At 43.8% G+C, this 21,180-nt stretch overlaps 1 protein-coding gene, 1 long non-coding RNA gene and 1 other non-coding gene across 5 annotated transcripts in view; 1 reads left to right on the forward strand and 2 right to left on the reverse strand.

Annotated features, from left to right (window-relative positions):
* CNTNAP2 (contactin associated protein 2) overlaps positions 1–10,415 on the forward strand; it is a 1,198,489-nt gene extending 1,188,074 nt beyond the window's left edge. The window contains exons 23-24 of the mRNA XM_038760181.1: positions 6,755–6,829; positions 10,186–10,415. Of these exons, the coding sequence (XP_038616109.1) occupies positions 6,755–6,829; positions 10,186–10,385 (275 nt within the window). The 3' untranslated portion in view covers positions 10,386–10,415. The remainder of the gene's footprint in view (positions 1–6,754; positions 6,830–10,185) is intronic.
* Positions 5,937–6,075, reverse strand: LOC119940452. Its single transcript, XR_005454929.1, has one exon. It is a non-coding gene; the product is annotated as a small nucleolar RNA SNORA7 (small nucleolar RNA).
* A 6-nt stretch (positions 10,416–10,421) lies between the features above and the next one.
* The window catches only part of LOC119940126, an 85,439-nt gene continuing 74,680 nt past the window's right edge, over positions 10,422–21,180 (reverse strand). Inside the window, exons 3-9 of one of the 3 annotated variants that reach the window (XR_005454884.1) lie at positions 20,117–20,245; positions 19,512–19,617; positions 14,207–14,328; positions 12,759–12,832; positions 11,960–12,037; positions 10,855–11,069; positions 10,422–10,532 (exon numbers count right to left, since the gene is read on the reverse strand). This is a non-coding gene — a long non-coding RNA (uncharacterized LOC119940126). Of the gene's footprint in view, positions 10,533–10,850; positions 11,070–11,959; positions 12,038–12,758; positions 12,833–14,206; positions 14,329–19,511; positions 19,618–20,116; positions 20,246–21,180 lie in introns of all 3 variants that reach the window. The other 2 variants (XR_005454883.1, XR_005454885.1) reach the window with 2 other exon arrangements.

Raw genomic sequence — 21,180 nt, forward strand, 5'->3', positions numbered from 1 at the left:
AGGTATTTGTTTCTTTCCTGTGCTGGGGTAGATTCAGCAAAGAAACAAATACCTTGTTATTCCTTTTCACATGAATTCATAGTTATTATCTCGCCCCTCCTTCCCCTGGCCCCCCTGTCATCACCTTGTCCCCAAGTAGGCTTTTTAGCTTCTTTCTGTTCTATTAGCAAAGCTTAGGTGGCTAAAGCTTTGATCAGCAATTAACTCTAGTTTGTGAAAAATCAGACTGTTTGGTAGGGTTTCTTATTTAACTTTAATTGCAGAGGAAAGCACTGCTTTTCATCTATTCATTTGAAAAGTAAGCCTTGTTAAGAAAAAACGTCATGACAGTAATGGCTTACACCGACATGATCAATGTATTAGTTCATGTCTGAGAATCAAGCCAAGGTCTCCCCACATATGGTCACGTAGCTCTCAGATGGTGCAAACTTGGTAAGAAGTGATGACTAAATTTTCCCGAGTTTGGCCTGGAAATCAGCACCTAGGATGTAGAATATTGGAGCTTTTTCATTCTAATTCCAGTTCTAGGCTTTTGCAAATCAGGAGGAGAATTTTGTACCCTTATGAAAATCACCATCTCATAAGTAAAGGGATGAGGTTTTTGAGTCAGTGAGTTACATGGCCTTTTTTCATCCCTACTTTTGATCCTGAAGCAGAAGCACTGCTCAGTGAATGAAGAAGGGTGTAGGAAGCTTGTGAAGGTGACCCTCGGGGATCTAGAAGATGGCTGACCAAAGAGATCTGAGCTATTCTGGGGCCAAATTCCTTAGGACTAGGAAAATATACAAGAAGAGAAATGGGAAAAGTAGGAGAAACACTTATTGAAATAACTAAGCTTGTTTTGGGCAGGGAATGTGTCTGTTTATTGTTGTGCTCTCCCAATCACTTAGTACAGTGCTCTGCACAGAGTAAGCGTTCAGTAAATACAACTGAATGGATGAACTGTGGGAAGCTGTGGTTTACTCACAGTTAGGGCAGAGTAAACTGCTTGGGATGATAATAATAATAATGATTGTTTCCTTAGGGCTTATTATGTGCCTAGCATTTTACTTAGCACTGGAGTAGACACAAGATAACCAGATCCCACCTGGGACTCACAGTCTAAGTAGGAGAGAGAATAGGTATTGAATCCCCATTTTGCAGATGGGGGAACTGAGGCACAGAGAAGTTAAGTGAGTTTCCCAAGGTCACAGAGCAGGTAAGTGGCATCAAGATGGAATACGGTAAGTGCTTGGATCAGCAGAGCAGCAGTTTGGATGGAGAGGAAAGAGCAGCTTCTAGAGATGGTTTGAAGTTAGAATTGACAGGATTTAGTGACAGTGAATAGGTGGTTTGAATGAGAGAGATAAGTCAAGGATAATACTAAAGTTACAGGCCTGTGAGACAGAGATAGTGGTGCTGTCTACAGTGATGGGAAAGTCAGGGGGAAGACGGTTTGGGTGGGAAGATGAGGAATTCTGTTTTGGAGATGTTACGTTTGAGGTGTTGGTAGGACATCCAAGTAGAGATGTCCTGAATGCAGGCAGAAATGTGAGACTGCATAAAATGAAAGAGATTGGGGTGGGAGAGGTAGATTTGAGGATCATCCTCAAGGAGATGGTAGCTGAAACAGTGGGAGTGAACAAGTTCTCCAAGGGAGTGGGTGAAAATGGAAAATAGAAGGGGACTCAGAACTGAGCCTTGAGGGACTCCCTCAGTTAGATGGTGGAAGACTGGACAAGTGCCTAGAAAGATGGGAGGAGAACCAGGATAGGACAGTGTCAGTGAAGCCAAAATTAAGTAGTATTTCTAGGAGAAGGCAGTGGTCCAAAGTGTCAAAGCACTGACTGTGTGAAGAGTATGTACTAAGCTCTTGGGAGAGTACAGTGAAGTTGAGGACACAATCCCTGACCACAAGGAGCTTACAGTTCAGAGGGCTTACAGTTCAGGTATTAAAATATATTTCTGTTAGGGGAAAAGGCACAGTATAATATATACATAAGTATTGAGGGGCTCGGTGAATATTGAGTGCTTGAGTCACAGCAGATCCAAGAGAGAGTGGAATGAGGGCCTAGTCAGGGAAGCCCTAGGGGGTGAAATACACTAACCCTAACCCTTTAAGATTAGAGGGGCAGGGAGAGGAAATCGAGGCTGTACAATTCAAGACAGGCTCTGTTTATACAAGGACCCAATCAGTTAAGCGTTTGCCTTGAACTTTCCTATCCTTTTTCATAGCCTCCAAAGATAATTGAAATAAAGCCCTTGAAAAGAGTGTTTCAAGCATAATGGCACCATTCATGATTGCACAGGTGTTTTCTGGGTAATCCACTGTAATCACAAGAATTCACCCTGGTGTTTTGTGGTGCTTTTTTTTTCCTTTTAAAAAAGCTTCTACCATTAGATAAGGAGAAAAACGTGTCCAAAAACCACCAAGCATCTTAGTTCACAGCTTCTGCTGCTTCTGTGAGGTTCGCCCTTTGTCCTGTAAAATGGTTCACACACTCGGCTTCTGTGGTGCCGGGCTCGGTGGAAATCTACAGCGAGTCAGGTTGCCACCATCCTGATTAGACAGTCCACAAAGAGCCAGCTAATTAAATACATTTGGTTACCAATGACTCCCTGTTCACATGCGGTGGATGGGCTGCCATTCTAGCATTAATAATCCTGGAGTTTGATTGGGCCCGGTAGTGAAAGAACCCAGTCCTGGGAGTCAGATAACCTGGGTTCTAAATCCGGCTCTGACACTTGCCTGCTGTGTGACCTTAGGTAACTCACTTAACTTTGCTGTATCTGTTTCCTCATCTGTAAAATGGGGATTCAACATCTGTTCTTCCTCCCCCTTAGACTGTGATCCCCGAGTGGGACAGGGACTGTCACTGACCTGGGTATCTTGTACCTACCACCCCTGTGCTTAGTATAGTGCTTGGTGCATATAAGCATTTTACAAGTATCACTTGTTATTACTAATAGTAACATAATAATAATGGTATTTAGTAAGAGTTCACTGGGTCCAGAGCACTTTACTAGGCAGTTGAGAATATAATAGTGCATGTAGATGTAATCCAAAAGACCTTACAGTCTATTTGGGAATTGCTTCCCAAAGTACAATTCTTTAGTAGAATTTACAACGGCCACCACCTTGCTTATTTCCACTCCTATGACAGAATATTATTATTATTATTATTGTTGTTGTTATTAAGTGCCATCGAATCGTTTCTGTTTCATAATTAATTGAAATAGCTCAACCAGTTGTCAGCTCTGTGACTCTGGGCAAGTCACTTAACTTCTCTGTGCCTCAGTTACCTCATCTGTAAAATGGGGATTAAGACTGTGAGCCCCCTGTGGGACAACCTGATCACCTTGTAACTTCCCCAGTGCTTAGAACAGTGCTCTGCACATAGTAAGGGCTTAATAAATGCCATAAAAAAAATAGCATAACGGGACAGAATAGCAACTCCCAAATTCCTTCTACCACAAATGGCTGCTTACTTTGGGGCCACTATTGTAACTCCTAGATATACTACAATCAATCAGTGCTATTTATTGAGCACTTACTTCAGTACAGCACTGTACTAAGAGCTTGGCAGAGTGCAGTAGAGTTAGTAAACAGTGCCTGCTCTGTGATTGTAGGGTGACTGATCTTAGAAAAATCTTAACTTGACTTTTCGGTAAAGACTTCTGGGAACAATTTTCCTCAGTAGATTTTATCCAAGGAGAACAATTTCTTTATTAATCATCTTGCATAAGCAGCCTAAAAGATTTAGCCTCTTACTACTCTTGTCCCTGTCTCTTTCGGTAGTCAGCTTTGGGGCAGCGCTCCAAGAAGTAAAAAATACTTGTAAGTGGCACTAGAACTTCAATATCCTAATTCTCCCATTCTCTCTTTCCTTCTAAACTTCATTTTCTCTTCTTCCTAATTGGCTAAAATGCTCCTTGGATTCGTGATCAGTATATCAGGAATATATTAGCCTTTCTATTAATTAATTCATTCATTGTCGTATTTATTGAGCACTTATGTGTGCAGAACACCATACTAAGTACTTGGAAAGTATAATTCAGCAATAAATTTCCACCTTTGGCTTGTGGTATTTGTTAAGTGATTTCTATGCACCAGGCACTATTCTAAGCACTGGGGTGGATACAAGCAAATCGGGTTGGACACAACCCTTGTCCCATGTGGGGCTCATAATCTCAACCCCATTTTACAGATGAGATAACTGAGGCACCAAGAAGTGAAGTGACGTTCCCAAGCCAGAATCAGAACCCATGATCCAGGCCCAGGCTCTATCCACTATGCCATGCTGCTTCCTTTCTTGACTTGGCTTTCTCTCTAGCTTCCATCCTCCCATTTTCTTGGTTTTGGTAGGCGGAAAATGAAATTTTTCTTCTGTGTTGGCAGAGCACACTAAGCAAATAAAACCTCTAAGCCATCAGTGTTGATTAATGAGAATTTCTGCAAGTTTTTAGCCAGACCTTAGCCTTGGAATATATTTCTGTGCCCGACTCATAGTGCTAATTGATGGCTAGTTGTCACTATAAAGAGAGGTAGGCTTAAATAACCGTTTTGAAAAAAAACTTACTTTTCTTCAAGGACCTGGGATTTACCCTGGGATGCAGAGAAAACGATAATCTGATTAAACTGCAGCAATTCCTGAGGGTCCATGGAGAGAATCTTTCATTCCTCCCCTTTCATTTCACCCACCTGACATTCATCCTCACCTTCAAAGTGCTAGCAATTGGGCAGGTCATGTAGGAAATAATCAGGCAAAATAATTTGAGTGCTTATCATGTGCAGAACACTATATTAAACCCCAGGGAGAGTACAATTGAATTAATTACGTACTAGGAGAGGATCATAGAGTAATAGGAAATAGGGTGTAAGCTGAACATTCAAGACATTTAGACACTTCTTAAGATCATGCCCTTAATCTCCAGTGGTTCTTTAACAAATGTTTGCAAGCTGGGCCCATCCATAGGCACGTTTTTCTCAGCAGATGATCATCACAATTGCTTGTTGTGAGCAGGGAATGTGTCCGTTTATTGTATACTCTCCCAAGCGCTTAGTACAGTGCTCTGCATACAGTAAGCACTCAGTAAATATGATTGACTGATTTCTTCCGCATACAGTGTGTTGCAGTTAGAGGAGGATTTGGCCATCAGGATTCCCTTACAGCAGCATAAACAATCGGCATCTGTTATTTATTCTTCAGGTTTCTTTTCTTCAGACCCTCCCAGGTGTAAAAATCCCATGGAAGCTCCTGAAAGGGCCCCTTTACCACCATATTTTTTGCACTTCCAGCTGTGTTTTGTATTTCTCTTTCATCTATCCTCCACTGTCTGTCCCCACTCTTCTCCACCTTATTGTTAGATTCAGGAGCTCTGGGGGAACCAAAGACCAGGCCTAAACTCGCCACTGTGTTTTTTATTTTTTTCCCAGAGCTTAGTATAGACTATCACCATTACTACAAGGAAAGTCATGTGCAGTGTGTATCGGAATACAGTGATTCTGATACACGATGACCTACCCAGTCCTCCTGGGGAAAGGGAGTGGTAGCCCTTGATAGGCACCAAATCCGTATTGAAGGCACATTGTCTCCAAGTGGCCTTCCCTAAGCCCCCCTTTCCTCTTCTCCCACTCCCTTCTGGATCCCCCTGACTTGCTCCCTTTATTCACCACCCCTCCCATCCCCACACACCTCTGTCTTGCCTTACACTGTCGAGTCGTCCCTGACCCATAGCGACTCCATGGACACATCTCTCCCAAAATGCCCCACCTCCATCTGCAATCATTCTGGGAGTGTAATAATAATAACAATAATGATAATAATAGTGTATCCATAGATTTTCTTGGTAAAAATACGGAAGTGGTTTACCACTGCCTTCTTCCACGCAGTTAACTTGAGTCTCTGCCCTTGAGTCTCTCCCATGCCGCTGCTGCCCAGCACAGGTGAGTTTTGACTTGTAGCAGATTGCTTACCACTCGCTAGCCACTGGCCAAGCTAGGAATGGAATGGGGTAGGCCTTTGCTTGACTCTCCCTCCGTTAGCCGAGACTGGTAGAGTACTGGAAACTCTCCAGGTGCGATCCTGTGAGGGATACAACACTTATGTACATATCTGTAATTTATTTATATTAATGTCTGCGTCCCCCTCTAGACTGTAAGTTCATTGTAAGGAGGGACTGTGTGTGTTAATTGTTCTAGTGTACTCCCCCAAGTGCTTAGTACAGTACTCTGCACACAGTAAGTGCCCAGTAAATACGATTGAATTGAATTGAACTGAGAACGTTGACTTGAATCATAAGCAAGATGCCAAATGAGTGGTGAAATGGACTGCAGTGGTTCTTGAGCATGGGAATAGAGCTGGCAAGGGTTCTAGACAGTGGATCATTTCCTAGTATGCAGAGAAAATATCCAAGATGTCCATGTGCAATTTTTAGGAGGGAAAGAGGAGCCTACAGAATCATTCAATGGTATTTATTGAGCCGTTACTGTGTGCCAAGCACTGTACTAAGTGCTTGGGAGACTACAGTATGGAAGAGTTGGTATACATGTTACTTGCCCACAAGAAACTTACAGTCTAGAGTTTCTTAAACTCTACAGAAATTATGTTCTGTCTCCCACTTTCCTAAATGTTTAATGGACAGGTTTTAGGTCAAAAGTTACTTGGTTTTATTGCCGTGGAGATGTTTTGTTTTCCAAGAACATCTTTGTATATGTAAAATTGTGATTATTCAGATTGTGCTCATGCCTTGAATCTTTCTTTTCTTTATTCAGCCAGTGCTGATTTTCCATACAACGCAGGACAGGCTATAAGAGATGGAGTCAACAGAAACTCTGCAATTATTGGAGGTAGGTAAACCACTCCCAAGCCAGGTAAGAATTTGCTCTGAAGAAGAGGTGAGGATGATGAGGTAAGGAAGCAGCATGACCTACTGGAAAGATGGGCTTGGGAGTCAGAGGCCCTGAGTTCTAAACCCAGCTGTGAGACCCTGGGCAAGTCATTTCACTTCTCTGTGCCTCTATGCCTGAAAATGGGTATTCAATATGTGTTCTCCCTATAACTGTGAGCCCCAGGTGGGACCTGATTATCGTACCTCTACCCAAGCACCTTGTACAGTGCTTGGCATATACTAAGCACTTAAATACCACAGTTAGTATCGTCTCCTGGATTTATTAAGGGTAGATCATCTAGGGAATGGAGGGAGATGTAAAATAACTGTGGACTGGTAATTTTTGAATTATTTGTAAGGCTGGCATTTTGCAGAAATGGATATCTCTTTGAAGGAAGCAATGGAAATATGTAATGTGTTTCTATAGCATTTATTACTTTAGGCACCTGTCCAGGAACATTAGTAAAAAAACCAACAAAAATGAGGAAAGAATTATGTCTGGAAGAGTAAGCTGAATGCCTGGCCGTATTCATTCATTGTCGTATTTATGGAGCGCTTACTGTGTGCAGAGCACTGTACTATGGCTTTTCAACATCCAGATTTCTTAGTAAATCTGTCCAGGGCTTGTGAGGGTGTGTCTGGTGAGTGGAGGGGTTGTGTCAAAGGTGTAGCCTTACATGGGAGAAGAGCAGATGGGTGTGCTGGCATGTCCGTTGGTGTGTTGGGGTGGGTGGGGGTTGGAAGTGTCTCCGGGTGGAGACATGTCAAGAGGGGTGTGCTGGAGGGGTGTCCAGGGCATGTTGGAGGCATGTCCAGGGGCGTGTCAGAGGTGCATCCAGGGAGCATGTCAAGGAGCGTGTCAGAACTGTGTCCAGGAGCATCAGAGGGCATGCTGGAGGTGGGTCCGGGGGGTGGGGGTGGGGGTTGGGCATGTCAGTGGGCATGTTGGTGGTGTGTCAGGGGCATGTTGGAGGTTTGTCTGGGGGGTGTATGTCCGGAAGCATATCAGAGGTGTGTCTGGGGGGGATGTGTCCAGGGCCGGTTGGAGGCATGTCTGGGGGCGTTGGAAGTGTGTCTGGGGTGCCTCTGGAGGCATGTCTGGGGGCATGTCAGTGGGCATATCAGGTGTGTCCAGGGGGCATCGGAGGTGTGTCCGGGGGCATTTGAGGTATGTGCAGGGGTGTGTGCAGGGCCGTGACAGTGGGCACATTGGAAGTGTGCCGGGGGTGTGTGTCGGAGGCGTGTCTGGGGGTGTGTTGGAGGTGTGTCAGTGGGTGTATCAGGGGCGTGCCGGGGGGGGGGGGGGGGGGGGGGCGTGTTGGAGGCATGTCTGGGGTGTGTGTCAGAGGCTTGTCTGGGGTGTGTGTGGCAGAGGTGTGTCTGAGGGCGTCAGAGGTGTGTCTGGGAGCGTGTTTGAGGCATGTCTTGGGGCTTGGCAGGGGTGTCTCGGGGCATGGCAGTGGGCATGTTGGAAGTGTGGGGGCGGGGGGGGAAACATGTCAGTGGCTGTGTCTGGCGGTGTGTTGGAAGTGTGTTGGAGGTGTGTCAATGGGTATGTCAGAGGCTTGTCTGGGTGGGGGGGCGTGTCAGAGGCATGTCCGGGGGGTGTGGCAGCAAGCATGTTGCAAGTGAGTTGGGGGGGGCATCAGAGGTGTTTCTGGGGGCGTGTCACAGGCGTTTCTGGGGGTGTGTGTCACAGGTGTGTCTGGGAGGGGGCGTGGCAGCAGGCATGTTGGAAGTGAGTCTGAGGGGCATGTCAGGGGGCATTGGAGGCCTGTCCAGAGGTGTTTCTGGGGGCCTGTCAGGGGGCATGTTGGAGGTGTGTTAGGGAGGGGCATGTCACAGGTGTGTCTGGGTTTTTTTGGGGGGGGGGGGGGTGGATGGCAGTGATGGTTCCCAGGCCGAGGTCACCAGTATGGGCAGGGACTCAGGGTGGGAGCAGGTGGGGGCACTAACATAGATCATGGACAACATGGGCAAGGGGGAAAGAGATTGTCAGGGGGACGGTTGCACCGCTGGGCACTGTCCCATTGGGTCAACTGGAAACCCCTGAAAGGGCAGGGAGGCACAGACAATCAGAGCCAACAAATGGTTTTTATTTAACACTTACTGTCACAGAGCACTATACTCAGCAGCTGAGAGAGTACGATGAGCAGGATACAGCTGAAAAATATGTCCTGTAACGAGTCCCAGCTGTCCAGTTGTCAGCAGCTCCAGCTGAGGTAGCTCAGAGCTGGCCCAGGGCTCAGTGGCAGAAGTAGTATTTATTGAACACTCGGTGCAGTGCACTGTGCTCGACGCCTGGGAGATGCATTACAACATAGTGACTAATTCCCTGCTCACAGAGAGCATCCACGCTAACAGGAAGATGGAAAAAAAAGTTCCACAAAACAATGGAGTCCATGGCTTGATGAATGCTGGGAAATGGATCAGGGGTGCGGCTAGTTGAGGGAAGGGGGCTTGGAGGAGGGGGAAAGTTGGGGGTCCATCCAATGTGGGAAGGGAAGTGAGTTCCAAGTTGGGAGAGGATGGTGTGAAGAAGGGGGTAGAGGCGGGAGAGTGAGGGCCGCAGAGAAGGTTGGCTCGGGGGACCTAAATGGGCAAGTTGCGGAAAGCAGAAGAGAGCAGAGAGGGAGGTGGGCCTAGGGCTGTACTAAGTGCTGAGGTGGATACAGGCAACTCAGGTTGGACGCAGGCCCTGTCCCACATGAGGCTCACAGTCAATCCCCATTTTACAGTTGAGGAAGCTGAAGCCCAGAGAATATTGCTATTTATTACAGTAATAATAATTGTAGTATGTGTTAAGTGTTTGGTACAGTGCCTGGCACGTAGTAAGCACTTAACAAATACCACAATGATTATTGTAGCGGTCAATACCGCAAGTATTATTGGCTCATCTATTACAACTCCACTGCTTGTCTGCTGTGGGAACTTGGGCAAGTCACTTCATTTGTCTGGGCCTCAGTTCCCGCATCTGTAAAATGGGTATGGAGACTGTGAGCCCCACGTGGGACGAGGACTGTGTCCAACCCAATTTCCTTGAATCTACCCCAGTGCTTAGTACAGTTCCTGGCACATAGTAAATGCTTAACAAATGCCATAATTATTATCATTATTATCATTATTATTACAACTGACAATACCCAGGACAGATGTACTTGCAGATGACTTGCTTACCGCAGGAGATTGTTTCTGGAGGGGACTGGTTCCGGTTCGAGAGGTCGTTGACAGGTTTCTCCGGCAACGGTCCAGCCGGTCGGTTCCTTCAAGGGATGCGACCGTGTGAGCTCTGTCTGGGCCTTCTCTCTCCGACAGGTGTGATCGCTGTGGTGATCTTCACCATCCTTTGCACACTCGTGTTCCTCATCCGGTACATGTTCCGCCACAAGGGAACCTACCACACCAACGAAGCGAAGGGGGCCGAGTCCGCGGAGAGCGCCGATGCCGCCATCATGAACAATGACCCCAACTTCACGGAGACCATTGACGAAAGCAAAAAGGAGTGGCTTATCTGAGGGCGAGCCGGGGTTCGGCCCGGAAGGTGGGGAGGGAGGACGGGGCGGGTGGGGCGGGAGGGAGAGGAAGGAGTAAAGGGGGCCTCAAGGGAGGGAACGAGCTCTCTGCTTTAGACTCTCGAGCACATCGCAACAAGATCAGCACAACTGGAGGGAGAAAGCAACAGAAAACACATTAAGACTGGACAGAAAATGACAGAGGCATTTAAAGACTTTTTAATATTCATTTACATCTCAGTTGCCCCTTCCGTATCTAAACAAAATGGCGAGGAAGAAGAACAAAAAAGAAAATGCTTTTAGAGTTTCAGCATTGGTTAAAGTTTGTCAGTAATACCTGTCCTTTTTTTGTGTGTGTTTAGAAGTGTTCTAAATACCGGTGATAATAACAGGGCCAGTTTTCTACATTTTTTAAGAGCCCTTAGAATGTGGATATTTCTGTCTTGAGAACAGCTGACAAATATATACCTACATATATGGCCTCGGAGTGTTCTTTTCCTTTCACACAGACAGTCGATTCCACATGGGTTTGTTGTATTGCCGAGGTCTTGCTCTCAATGTTTCATTTGGTGTTGCGTGAATCGCTGAGAGAGGTGCGGTGGAGGAGTCATCAAACCATTGAAGCTGAAGGAAACTCTGAATTTGCCACTTTTCAAAATGCCACCCACCGATGCCAGTGCTTGGTACCTGTTGGACACAGACTACTGAAGGAAACAACTGTATAATACTAATTAGCGGCATCAAAATGTTTCCTTATTCCTAGTGGAGAGGACTGCTTTTGACCCATGGGAAGTTTGGTTTAGGGTTTTGGGGGCTGGGGGTGAGGGGCGTTCTTTCCCCCTCCTGAACTCTGATGATTCCAAATCTGTAGATTTAGAGCTTTTCTGTTTCTGTATCTTGGCTATGATGCTGCTGACTTGAGGTTACTTATGCATTTATACTCAGCTCTACCTATGATATATTGAATTATATTGTCCATAGGCATAAGCATTGCAGTAGAGAATTAGGGACGGGAATTATGGTTGGTTTGTTTTTTGTTTCTTTTATCACTGTGCAAAAGTATTAACACTGTTCTAGTGAGTGCATCTATTCGGTTCCTGTCCTTCAATCTCTCATTTTTTAAGTCTCATGTAACTTTCCTTGTGAAAGAAGCATGGCCAGTAGCGTTTGTACTAAGCATACAAACCCAAGGAAAGTAGAGTTCCTTTTGACTGTAAAGAATAATTTGTATGATGCCACCCGATTTCTAGAGTCACAAGTGCTGAAATGGCAAAAAATGTAGACAATACCTGGTATCTTGTATCTACCCAACACTTAGCCTTGTGCTTAATAAGCACTCAAAAAATACCTCAATTATTATTTTCATGCTTACTCTGATTCATTCATTCATTCAATCGTATTTATTGAGCACTTATTGTGTGCAGAGCACTGTACTAAGTGCTTGGGAAGTTCAAGTCAGCAACATATAGAGAAGGTCCCTACCCAAAAACGGGCTCCCAAGCTGTCAAGCACAACAGCTCATCAGGACCTTTGATACATGGTAAATCAGAGGCAGGTGTGTCTAGTAAATGATATACCTCAATTGAAGGCAAGTAATGTCCAGGCTCCACTGGAGATGGCTGACTATCCATTGGATGTCTGAATATTTGAAGCCCCTAAATGAATCAGTATAGCAGAATTAAGTTAGGAATTCCTCATCAGGGTATTTTCCATACATCCGAAGAAGTCCAATCATTTCTTTAAAAAAAAAATCTCTCCCCCAGCCCCTGACAAAATGGCAGGCTAAGAATGATATGGTCCTTTAACTATCATTTGGATTCACAGATCCAGAAAGGATCAACATGGGAAGAAAAGCTATTTTTTGAAATTTCAAATGCTAGCACTTGGGTGAAATAAATGGGTTCACTTTGGCTTTTCCTCCTTTCTTTTTGTGAAGGTGGAAGGGAGGTAGCAATTCCTTTAATTTTGATTAATTTTACTAACCAAAAGCAATTTCAAACATTCTTATGGTATTTGTTAAGTGCTTACTATGTATCAAGCACTGTTCTAAGTGCTGGGGTAGATACAAGGTAAACAAGCTGGGTAGGGACCCTGTCCTACATGGAGCTCATGTTCTAAAAAGCATTTCAATATTTTAAGGGTGACTAGCTTCTCAAGATTCCTAGCACTGATTCCTGGATTTACACATTCACATTAGCCAAGGGTAATATTGGAATTCCCCAAAGAGAAGACCGTACTAAATGCTATCTTCCAGAACATGATCCAAAGATGTAGATTTTGGCTAAAGAAAGGCAATGTTGACCTTCAAGATGAGGAAACATTTTAGAGTGATACTTAAGAGGGAGTTTCCTGATGATCAACGCAACACCACCTTACCTGTTTTAGTTCTCAAAAGGAGTCCTGTTCCTTCAGGTACAAAAGCAAAGGGCGAAAGAGGAAGAGTGCTTTTTCTAGAATCATTACCAAAACAATGCAGCAATTAATTTTAAAAGGCTCCTATACACATCAGCAATAATTTAACCTTAATGGCAGTCACTAAATGTTGGACTTGCCTTTTCAGGCAAGCTACAAAGAATTACTGTCACTACAAAGCAGAAAACCATCTTTTCTATAGGTTGGGGGGAATACTTCTAAATAGTTTTACATATGCCAATATTGAGTCATGGAAATGGGTGTGAGAATGTGAGAATTCAGCATCCCATGATTAGCCATTTTATCGATTATATTCCCATTTAATTTCCCGCCTATGCCTTAGGCCCCTGAAAGAACTGAAGGATGGTGAAAAGCCTCAGATTAACAGGCTTCACCAGCAATCAAACTCCTCAGCTCCAGACTACAAATCTAAAAACCGAACCCTCTCCCTGATCTTTCTAGCGCTTCAGTCTTGAGGAGGGGATTGATCCATAAAGGTGACAAGGGAGTTTAGGCTATCCTTGAATAAACCTTGTCCTCTCCCTCCCCTCCTTACCCTCCCAGGAGGCACCCAGACTTTGGGTGTTAGGAATTAATTCCAGGAGGCGGTAAACATCTGTTAGACATTAAACTTGGTATGGACAAGGTATGGGGGTGTTTAGATCAGTTGGGATCTGTTTGCTGTAATATTGTACTCTCCCAAGTGCTTAGTATAGTGTTCTGCATACAGTAAGCACTCAATAAATACGACAATAAATGAATGGTTCTGGTAACTGGGGGTCAACCCTTACCACCCCCAATTTCCACTTTTTAGGGAGCAGGATTCCTATGCCACAGTAGCCAGAAAGTGGGGGGTTTTGAAGGAAGGGAGTTGAGACCCCCCCGCCCCCCCCCCCAGCCCTATAGCCAGCTCAAGAGTTAATAGTTCTAATGGCCCAGGGAGGGCCCCTGTAACAGAGTTTGTGCACTTGTGCAAAACAACAAACTCCCTACTCCATTTTATGGAGATTAGTACTGCCCTGTATTTGCCAGAGCATAAGGGACGATGGCTTTTTCATTTTAAGAGCCCAAAGCTTCAGAACACAGGTCTGCAAGAAATCATGGCACAATCCTCTCTCAACCCCTCCCTTCTCTATCATACAGTATCTTTCTGGATCACTTCAGATCAACGCTTTTGTGCTGTGTGAAGTCATGTGACAAGAGGCAGTACCTGAAGGAGCCAGAAAAGGTACCACCAATATAGGGAGTAAATTAATCCCATTCTTGGCTAAAATTGCACTGTCACATTCCCGTACATGTGATATGGCTCACAAAATTAGGGTTTTTGTCCCCTCGGTCCTGTCCTTTAACCACTGATGTCTGATGAGGGAATATTTTAGAGGTACCTGATTATTAGTACAGCACCATCTTACCTGTTTTAGTCCTCGAAAGAAGTCCCGTTCCTTCAGGTACAAAAGCAGTGGGGAAAAAGTGAACCCTGGATGCTTTCAGTTCTCTTCTTAAGGTCCTGAATTCCTCTTGGACAACCAGCTTTCTAGGAGAAAAACACAGCAAAGACATTAGGTTTCACTTGGTAGCCTGTGTCAAAAACCGCTAGTAGTCTTGTAAGCAGGGAAGCCTTCATCTCCAGACTCACCCTGAGGTCATTACCTATCTTTTCCTAGGATCTCAACTTGGGACCTTTATATGGAAAAAATTTACATTAGTTGATCAGCCTGCAGAAACTCTGAAATGAATGCACCAACTGAGGGGTTGGTATGAGTTGTTAAAGAACTTCTCATTATACCCAGAACACTACAAAGGTCACAGAATGGAGCACTGTCCAGTCCAGTGTTAATCTGAGGAGATAAGACAGCAAAGCCTAAGGAGAGGATGGCAAAACACTCAGGGGAAACTGTGCAACAGGGTACGAAACCCATGTCCAGTGGGATACGCTATCTGCTCTGCTTTCTCTTCCCAATCAATTCTTTTTCCACCCATCCATAAATTCCATCCCATTCTTACTGATCAGAGGTGAAAGATCACTATGCCCCACTCTAGACTTTCCACATACCCAAGAAGATGGCATACCTTCCAAGAGTCCCTTTATGGCCTTTCTTCACGGGTGACATTCTGGAACCCATTATGAGCCTGTGCAATATTACCCAGCAGGTCTTGGTTAACGTCATGCTCTAGGCAAATTGAGTTCAGCTAAAATTACATCCCAAAACACAAAACTCCAGGCCTTTGCCACAAACTATAAGGCACAAACCAAAAGGGTCTGCTCACTGCCTCAGGCAAATACTGTCCATTTTCCATTCTGAAAGTGGATTCATGTATTAGGACAGAACTTCAGAGCAGTTTTCTATCCCTTCCTCTGTCATTGGTGAGCTGTAGGGCCATGGTAAATTTGCTTAAAATCTCGTTTCAGTGCCTAAAGCTCCCCATGTTTAAAATTAGGACTGGGTGAAGGGTCGATAATTCTTGACTGTGGTTTCCAATCCATGGGAAAAAGAACAAGACCAAATTGCATCATCAGTTACTGCACTCGAACCAGTTAGTCATCATGACTTCTTGTTTTCTGGTAGTATATCACAGGAACAAGCAAAGACCATTATTCCATCAAGAGCAGAAATCTGAGACTGCCCTATTTTATTGTACTTCCAAAAACACAGTACAGTGCTTTGCACACAGTAAGTGCTCCCCATCCCTGATTGGCACATTAGGATTCTGCTGAATAATGCTAATGCTAATAATAATAATAATAATGGCATTTATTAAGCACTTACTATGTGCAAAGCACTGTTCTAAGCACTGGGGAGGTTACAAAGTGATCAGGTTGTCCCATGGGGGGCTCACAGTCTTAATCCCCATTTTCCAGAAGAGGTAACTGAGGCACAGAGAAATTAAGTGACTTGCCCAAAGTCACACAGCTGACAATTGGCAGAGCCAGGATTTGAACCCATGACCTCTGACTCCAAAGCCCTGGCTCTTTCCACTGAGCCACGCTGCTTCAATATCAGAGTTGTCCTTTGGGTTAAAGACAAGTTAGCATCCATGAGTTGGGTGTCTGAGAGGAAATCCTTGCACATTCACACACTGCACCCATGAAAATGCAGTAGCCGTTCATGTCAGCATTGCTCAGAGACCACTGGTTAAGCTTGAATAAGCTGAAGGGCAAGCAGGAGCCAAAGTCAAACCAGAATAAATAGGCTCAGATCTCCTGATAATCTTACATTCCTATTCAAACCTCTCACTTTGTATTTGACCATCCTTAGAAATGACCTATTCAAGGAAAGATCAGGATGAAACAGAAAAGCATGTTTCAGCTTAGTCTCTAAACCTATACTGCTCACACTATGGTCATTATTTTTAGGTTAATTTATAAATGCCCCTTTCTCATTTACAAAAAGGTATGGGAAGCCCAATACAAGATTTAGTGATTTCCACTATTACTGAACAAGGACCACTGAAGAGACAAGGGTATATACAAGGTTATTTTAGAATCTATTCCATTTCAGATAAAATCGAGATCTCACAAAGCCACAGATCGAGTTAGATTCTGAGATATCTATGAAATGTGGAGATTTTTTCCTGTCTGCCAAGTGAACAAATTTAAATGTTGCTGATCCCAGGAATTTTTCTTTTTGTAGTGAGCATGGTGATTGCAGAGGTTACAGTTTTGGAAAGTCAAGCTTAATGTAAAGGTAACTTGGAAATTCCATTCCTGTGAAGTAACCCAGAACTTCACCATCTAAGAGCAACAGCATGTAAACTAGAATGAAAGAAGGAAATAATGTATGTATGCCTAATATTCTTTGTGAATGTCTTTCATTTTATCTAAAACTTCTATTAGAAACCAGATTGATAAATAAAAAAAAATCAAAATAGTTTTAATTATCCTAAGAGCTGCTTCCTTGCGTTTGGATTATTTGGTCACCAGGATTTATCTTGTTTCCTGTAGCAACAGGAAATCAGTTTTGCCAATACACAGTTCTCTACCTCAAGAAAAAAAGGCTCAAAAGTAAATCCCCAGGCACCACCCCCCAAAACACTGCAAATGCCACTAAAAATGCCACACTGATGATTGTGTCCTGGCTTGTTTTGATCAGCTCCTGCTGCAATCAATTTTCCCATTCTATTTTGAGTTCAAAATAGCTCAGAAATCAAACCTGCCTTTTGGAATGTTTTCACTGGCGAATAACCCATACATTTTGTTCCCATAACTCAACTAACTCCTCAGAATATGGGACTAGTAATCAAGAGATCCAGCTTCCAGGCCCAGCTCCTCCACCGGCCTGCTATGAGACCTTGGCCAAATCACTTAAACTCTGTTCTCAATTTTCTCATCTGTAGAATGGAGATAAAACACATACTCTCCCAACATCTTAAATAGTAAGCCCTGTATGAGACAGGGAGTGATTCAGACCTAATTATATTTTACTTATTCCAACACTTAGCACAGAGTAAATGTTTAATAAATCCCATTTCCTCTAGACTGGAAGCTCACTGCAGGCAGAGAGTGTGTCTACCAACTCTTTTATAATGTTCTATTGTACTCACCCAAATGCTTAGTAATCGATCAATCACTAATATTTACTGAGCACTGTACTAAGTCCTTGGGAGAGTACAATACAACAGAATTAGCAGACAATCCTTTCCCAAAATGAGTTTATAGTTGAGGGGAGGCAGGTATTATTATGAATAATTAATTTAATATATAATTTAAAGATCTGTACATAACTGTGGAGTTGGGGTGAATATCAAGTATCCAAAGGTCGCATATCCAAGTGCTCTGCACATAGTAAGCACTCAAATACGATTGATTTACTGATTAAAAAGTTCACCAAATCTCTTGAAAACATTTAGTTCAAGGGAAAGGTGGAAGTAAGCTTGAGGATTATAAAGAATACCTATCAGATAGAAAAGATCTGGGGAAAATCCAGTCATCCAGTTTTGGGGGTTTAAGTTAAGGAGTGAGATCACATGGTGCAGGAAAACAACAACAAAAAAACTCTAACTCAATTTAAATCAAGCAATCTGAGACAAAGTTAGCATTCATCCAAGGGGAGGATGGAACCGAAGCAGCATGGCCTAGTGGATAGAGCACAGGCCTGGGACTCTTCTAATCCCTGCTCTGCCACTTATCTGCTGTGACTTTGGGTAAGTCACTTCACTTCTCTGTGCCTCAGTCACCTCCTGTGTAAAATGGGATGAAGACTGTGAGGACAGTCCCATGTAGGACTTGGACTGTGTCCAAATTGATTAGGTTGTGTCTACCCCAGTACTTAGAAGAGCACACAGTAAGCGCTTAAATACCAAAAAAAAAAAAAAAACCTCAACCCATAGTGTGATGCAATAAGGACAAAAATTACATAAAGGCATTATGAAGGGAGAGGTTGTTGCTGTGGGATTTATCTTTTTCAAGGGATTACTCAAACGCCACAGAATTCCCGGTTGGGGCTGGGGCTGCAATTGCACAATATGGGGGTAGGGGAGAGGGGTGACAATAAGTCACATCCATCTAATACCAGAGTTGATTAGGGATGTGTCCTCCTCTGAACCTGGCTACCTCTGACCTAGCCTTCCAGTCAGTCCAGCTCGATCAGTCAGGACGCAAAGGAATTCCCTCCTAACCCAGCCACATGGCATCTCTGACCTGATCCAGGTGATTCAGCAGGATGGTAAGAGATTGTGATCCTTCTCGGAAACCTTGGCTGGGAGAAAGCCAGGGCTTAGGAATGAACTCAATCAAAGGGTCAGTTAGCATAATGTGGAGGCAGAGGAGGGTGACGGGGAACACACACACCACTGAATTATCATCATCATGAGATCAACCTATTCTATTTCTTCTTACACCCTACCTAGAATCCACAGCTCTATACTGTATAGCTACCTGGGCGTAAATGTTTACTTGACTCCAGGAAAGTCAAATTCACCTTATTTTGCAGTGTCAAAAGGAACAGAAAATAATTTAGCTGGGTCCCTTGTGGGACAGAGACTAAGGGCAATTCAGTTATTATTGACCCCAGTACTTAGCACAGTTCTGGGCACATAGCAGGCAATTAACAAATCCCACAATTATTATTATCATTTACATAGGCAGAGTGTGAACAGCCCAACTATTTTGATGGTAAAATAATAAATGTGAAACTATGCAGATGCCGCAGCCCTGCTTACTTAAGTGGCTGTGGACTATGCTACTAAGAAAAATAAATACAACTCTATTCCACTACAGAGCTTGCTCAAAATCCATCTCATGCTTTGTCAAGTATCCTAGAAGCTAGGGTGGGGGTAGGGGCTTGTGTGTGTTTGTGTTTTTAATGGTATTTCTTAAACACTTACTATGAGCCAGGCCATAGTAAGCACTGGGGTAGATTCAAGAAAATCACGTTGGACACAGTCCATGTCCTATAGGCTGCTCACAGTCTTCACCCCCATTTTACAGATGAGGTAACTTGAGGCACAGAAAAACCAAGTGACTTGCCCAAGATCACACAGCAGACAAGTGGCAGAGCCAGAATTAGAACCCAGGTCCTCTGACTCCGAGGCCCATGTTCTTTCCACTAGGCCACACTTCTGCTCCTACCCGTTATAATATATTACTAGATCATCGATTTACAGTGGTTGTAAATTACATGTACAGAGCTAATTTTGCCCTTTCCCTAAGCAGTAACAGTGACATTACCATTTTTATTGCTAGAAACACTGTAGAAATATTGACTGGTGATAACTTACTGCCAGGCCTCCTGTCCTAAGTGATGTCAGTAAAGATCTGCTGGATGAACTGTTAGGAATTAATGAATGTCCTTGTCAGGCATGCTGAGGCAGATGTCCAAGACGTCTAGGAAAAAGAAATGAATCAACTCTTTTTTCATTCTGAGCATGAAATCCAGCAAATATTGTACATTATAACTGATATTTTCACACAAATGTCTTCTGAATACTAAGTGGTGAGTTACCGGTTTTAGAAGGTATTATTCTTGAAGGATTGTTTCAATAGCCATTTCCCCAAAATCACCAAATGCGAATGCTACTTCTCCCCAAAATAAAAGCCTAAACCCTGAAGGATGAAAAATAAAAACCAAAGTACAATTAGTACTACATGGTAGGTACTCAATATAGTGCTCTGTACACCTTTGGCACCCAGTACAGCGCTCTGTTCTGTCCTTTCTATTCTCACTGGACCCTGAGGCTCTCCTCCTTTTGGTCTGACTCCAGGTGCTCTTAATTCTGATGGAAGAATCCATAGCACTCCAATAAAGCTCTCCCCTGTCCAATCCCAGTCTTACCATAGACCCTTCTTTCATTCATTCATTCAATCGTATTTATTGAGCACTTACTGTGTAAAACACACCGTACTAATCACTTCTCCCACTCTTCCCAGTTTCTCACTGCTGGTGACTTCATCTTGACCCTTGCAATCATCTTCAATCGGTTGTCTTTATTGAACATCTACTGCATGCAGCGCACTATTCCAAGGGTTGGAGGGAATAAAACAGAAGCAAAGGGAACATTTAATTATAATAATGCAGGCGATGAACATTCACAAGTGGATTTATGGGCCAATTCTCCTCTTCCAAATTACCTCTGGAGGGGGAACCGCCCTTCAAAGATTTTTGGCCTCATTAACCGCACCCCATTCTTGAATGCTTAGTATCCAGAGTGACCTCACTTCATACTTGAACCAAGCTCCTAGGAGACTCTGCCTCAACTCACCTATGTGGTTAAGACCACTGTGGTGGTCACTTTCAGACTGACCCAGCCATCACAGCACTTTGAGAATGCCGGCCTGAACGTGAGTCAGCCTGAAGGAAATTGGCTCCCCTGGAGAAGGGGGTCACTTAGCCATAGGCTGCGCCTTGTGGATAAAATTCATCTCTCAATCTTTTTTGAAGCTGATATAGCAACTGATCACCCCCACCCTATCTTGCACAAAATCCACTTGCAAATCACGCCAGAGAAATGAACTGTGATTATGACTGACTCCTCCTCTGAGAAAGGAAAGGTGGGGGAAGGGGTATGGCAGCCCAAACATCAGGTGGGTATGGAAGAAACTACCTAATTCAAGTACCAGAAGGAAAGGAAGAGTGTGGTTGGTTTGTGGACCATGTCTACTAACTCTGTTGTACTCTCCAAAGGGCTTAGTACAATGCTCTGTACCCAGTATGAGCTCAATAAATACTATTGTTGATGATGATGGTGATGATGATGATGATGAAGGAGCCCCCAGAAATAAGCTACCATTTAATGTCTCTTAAATCTATCCCAGTGTTTCATACTGTGCCTGGCATACAGAAAGAGCTTAACAAGTGCCATAAAAAAACCCTTCTCCACAAAGTCAGAATTTTCTTTCTGGGTATCTGCTTGTATCCTGGCACTGGGTGAAATCACATGACTGCTGGTC

The sequence above is a fragment of the Tachyglossus aculeatus genome, chromosome 18 (assembly GCF_015852505.1).
Source record: "Tachyglossus aculeatus isolate mTacAcu1 chromosome 18, mTacAcu1.pri, whole genome shotgun sequence".
Lineage (NCBI taxonomy): Eukaryota > Metazoa > Chordata > Mammalia > Monotremata > Tachyglossidae > Tachyglossus > Tachyglossus aculeatus.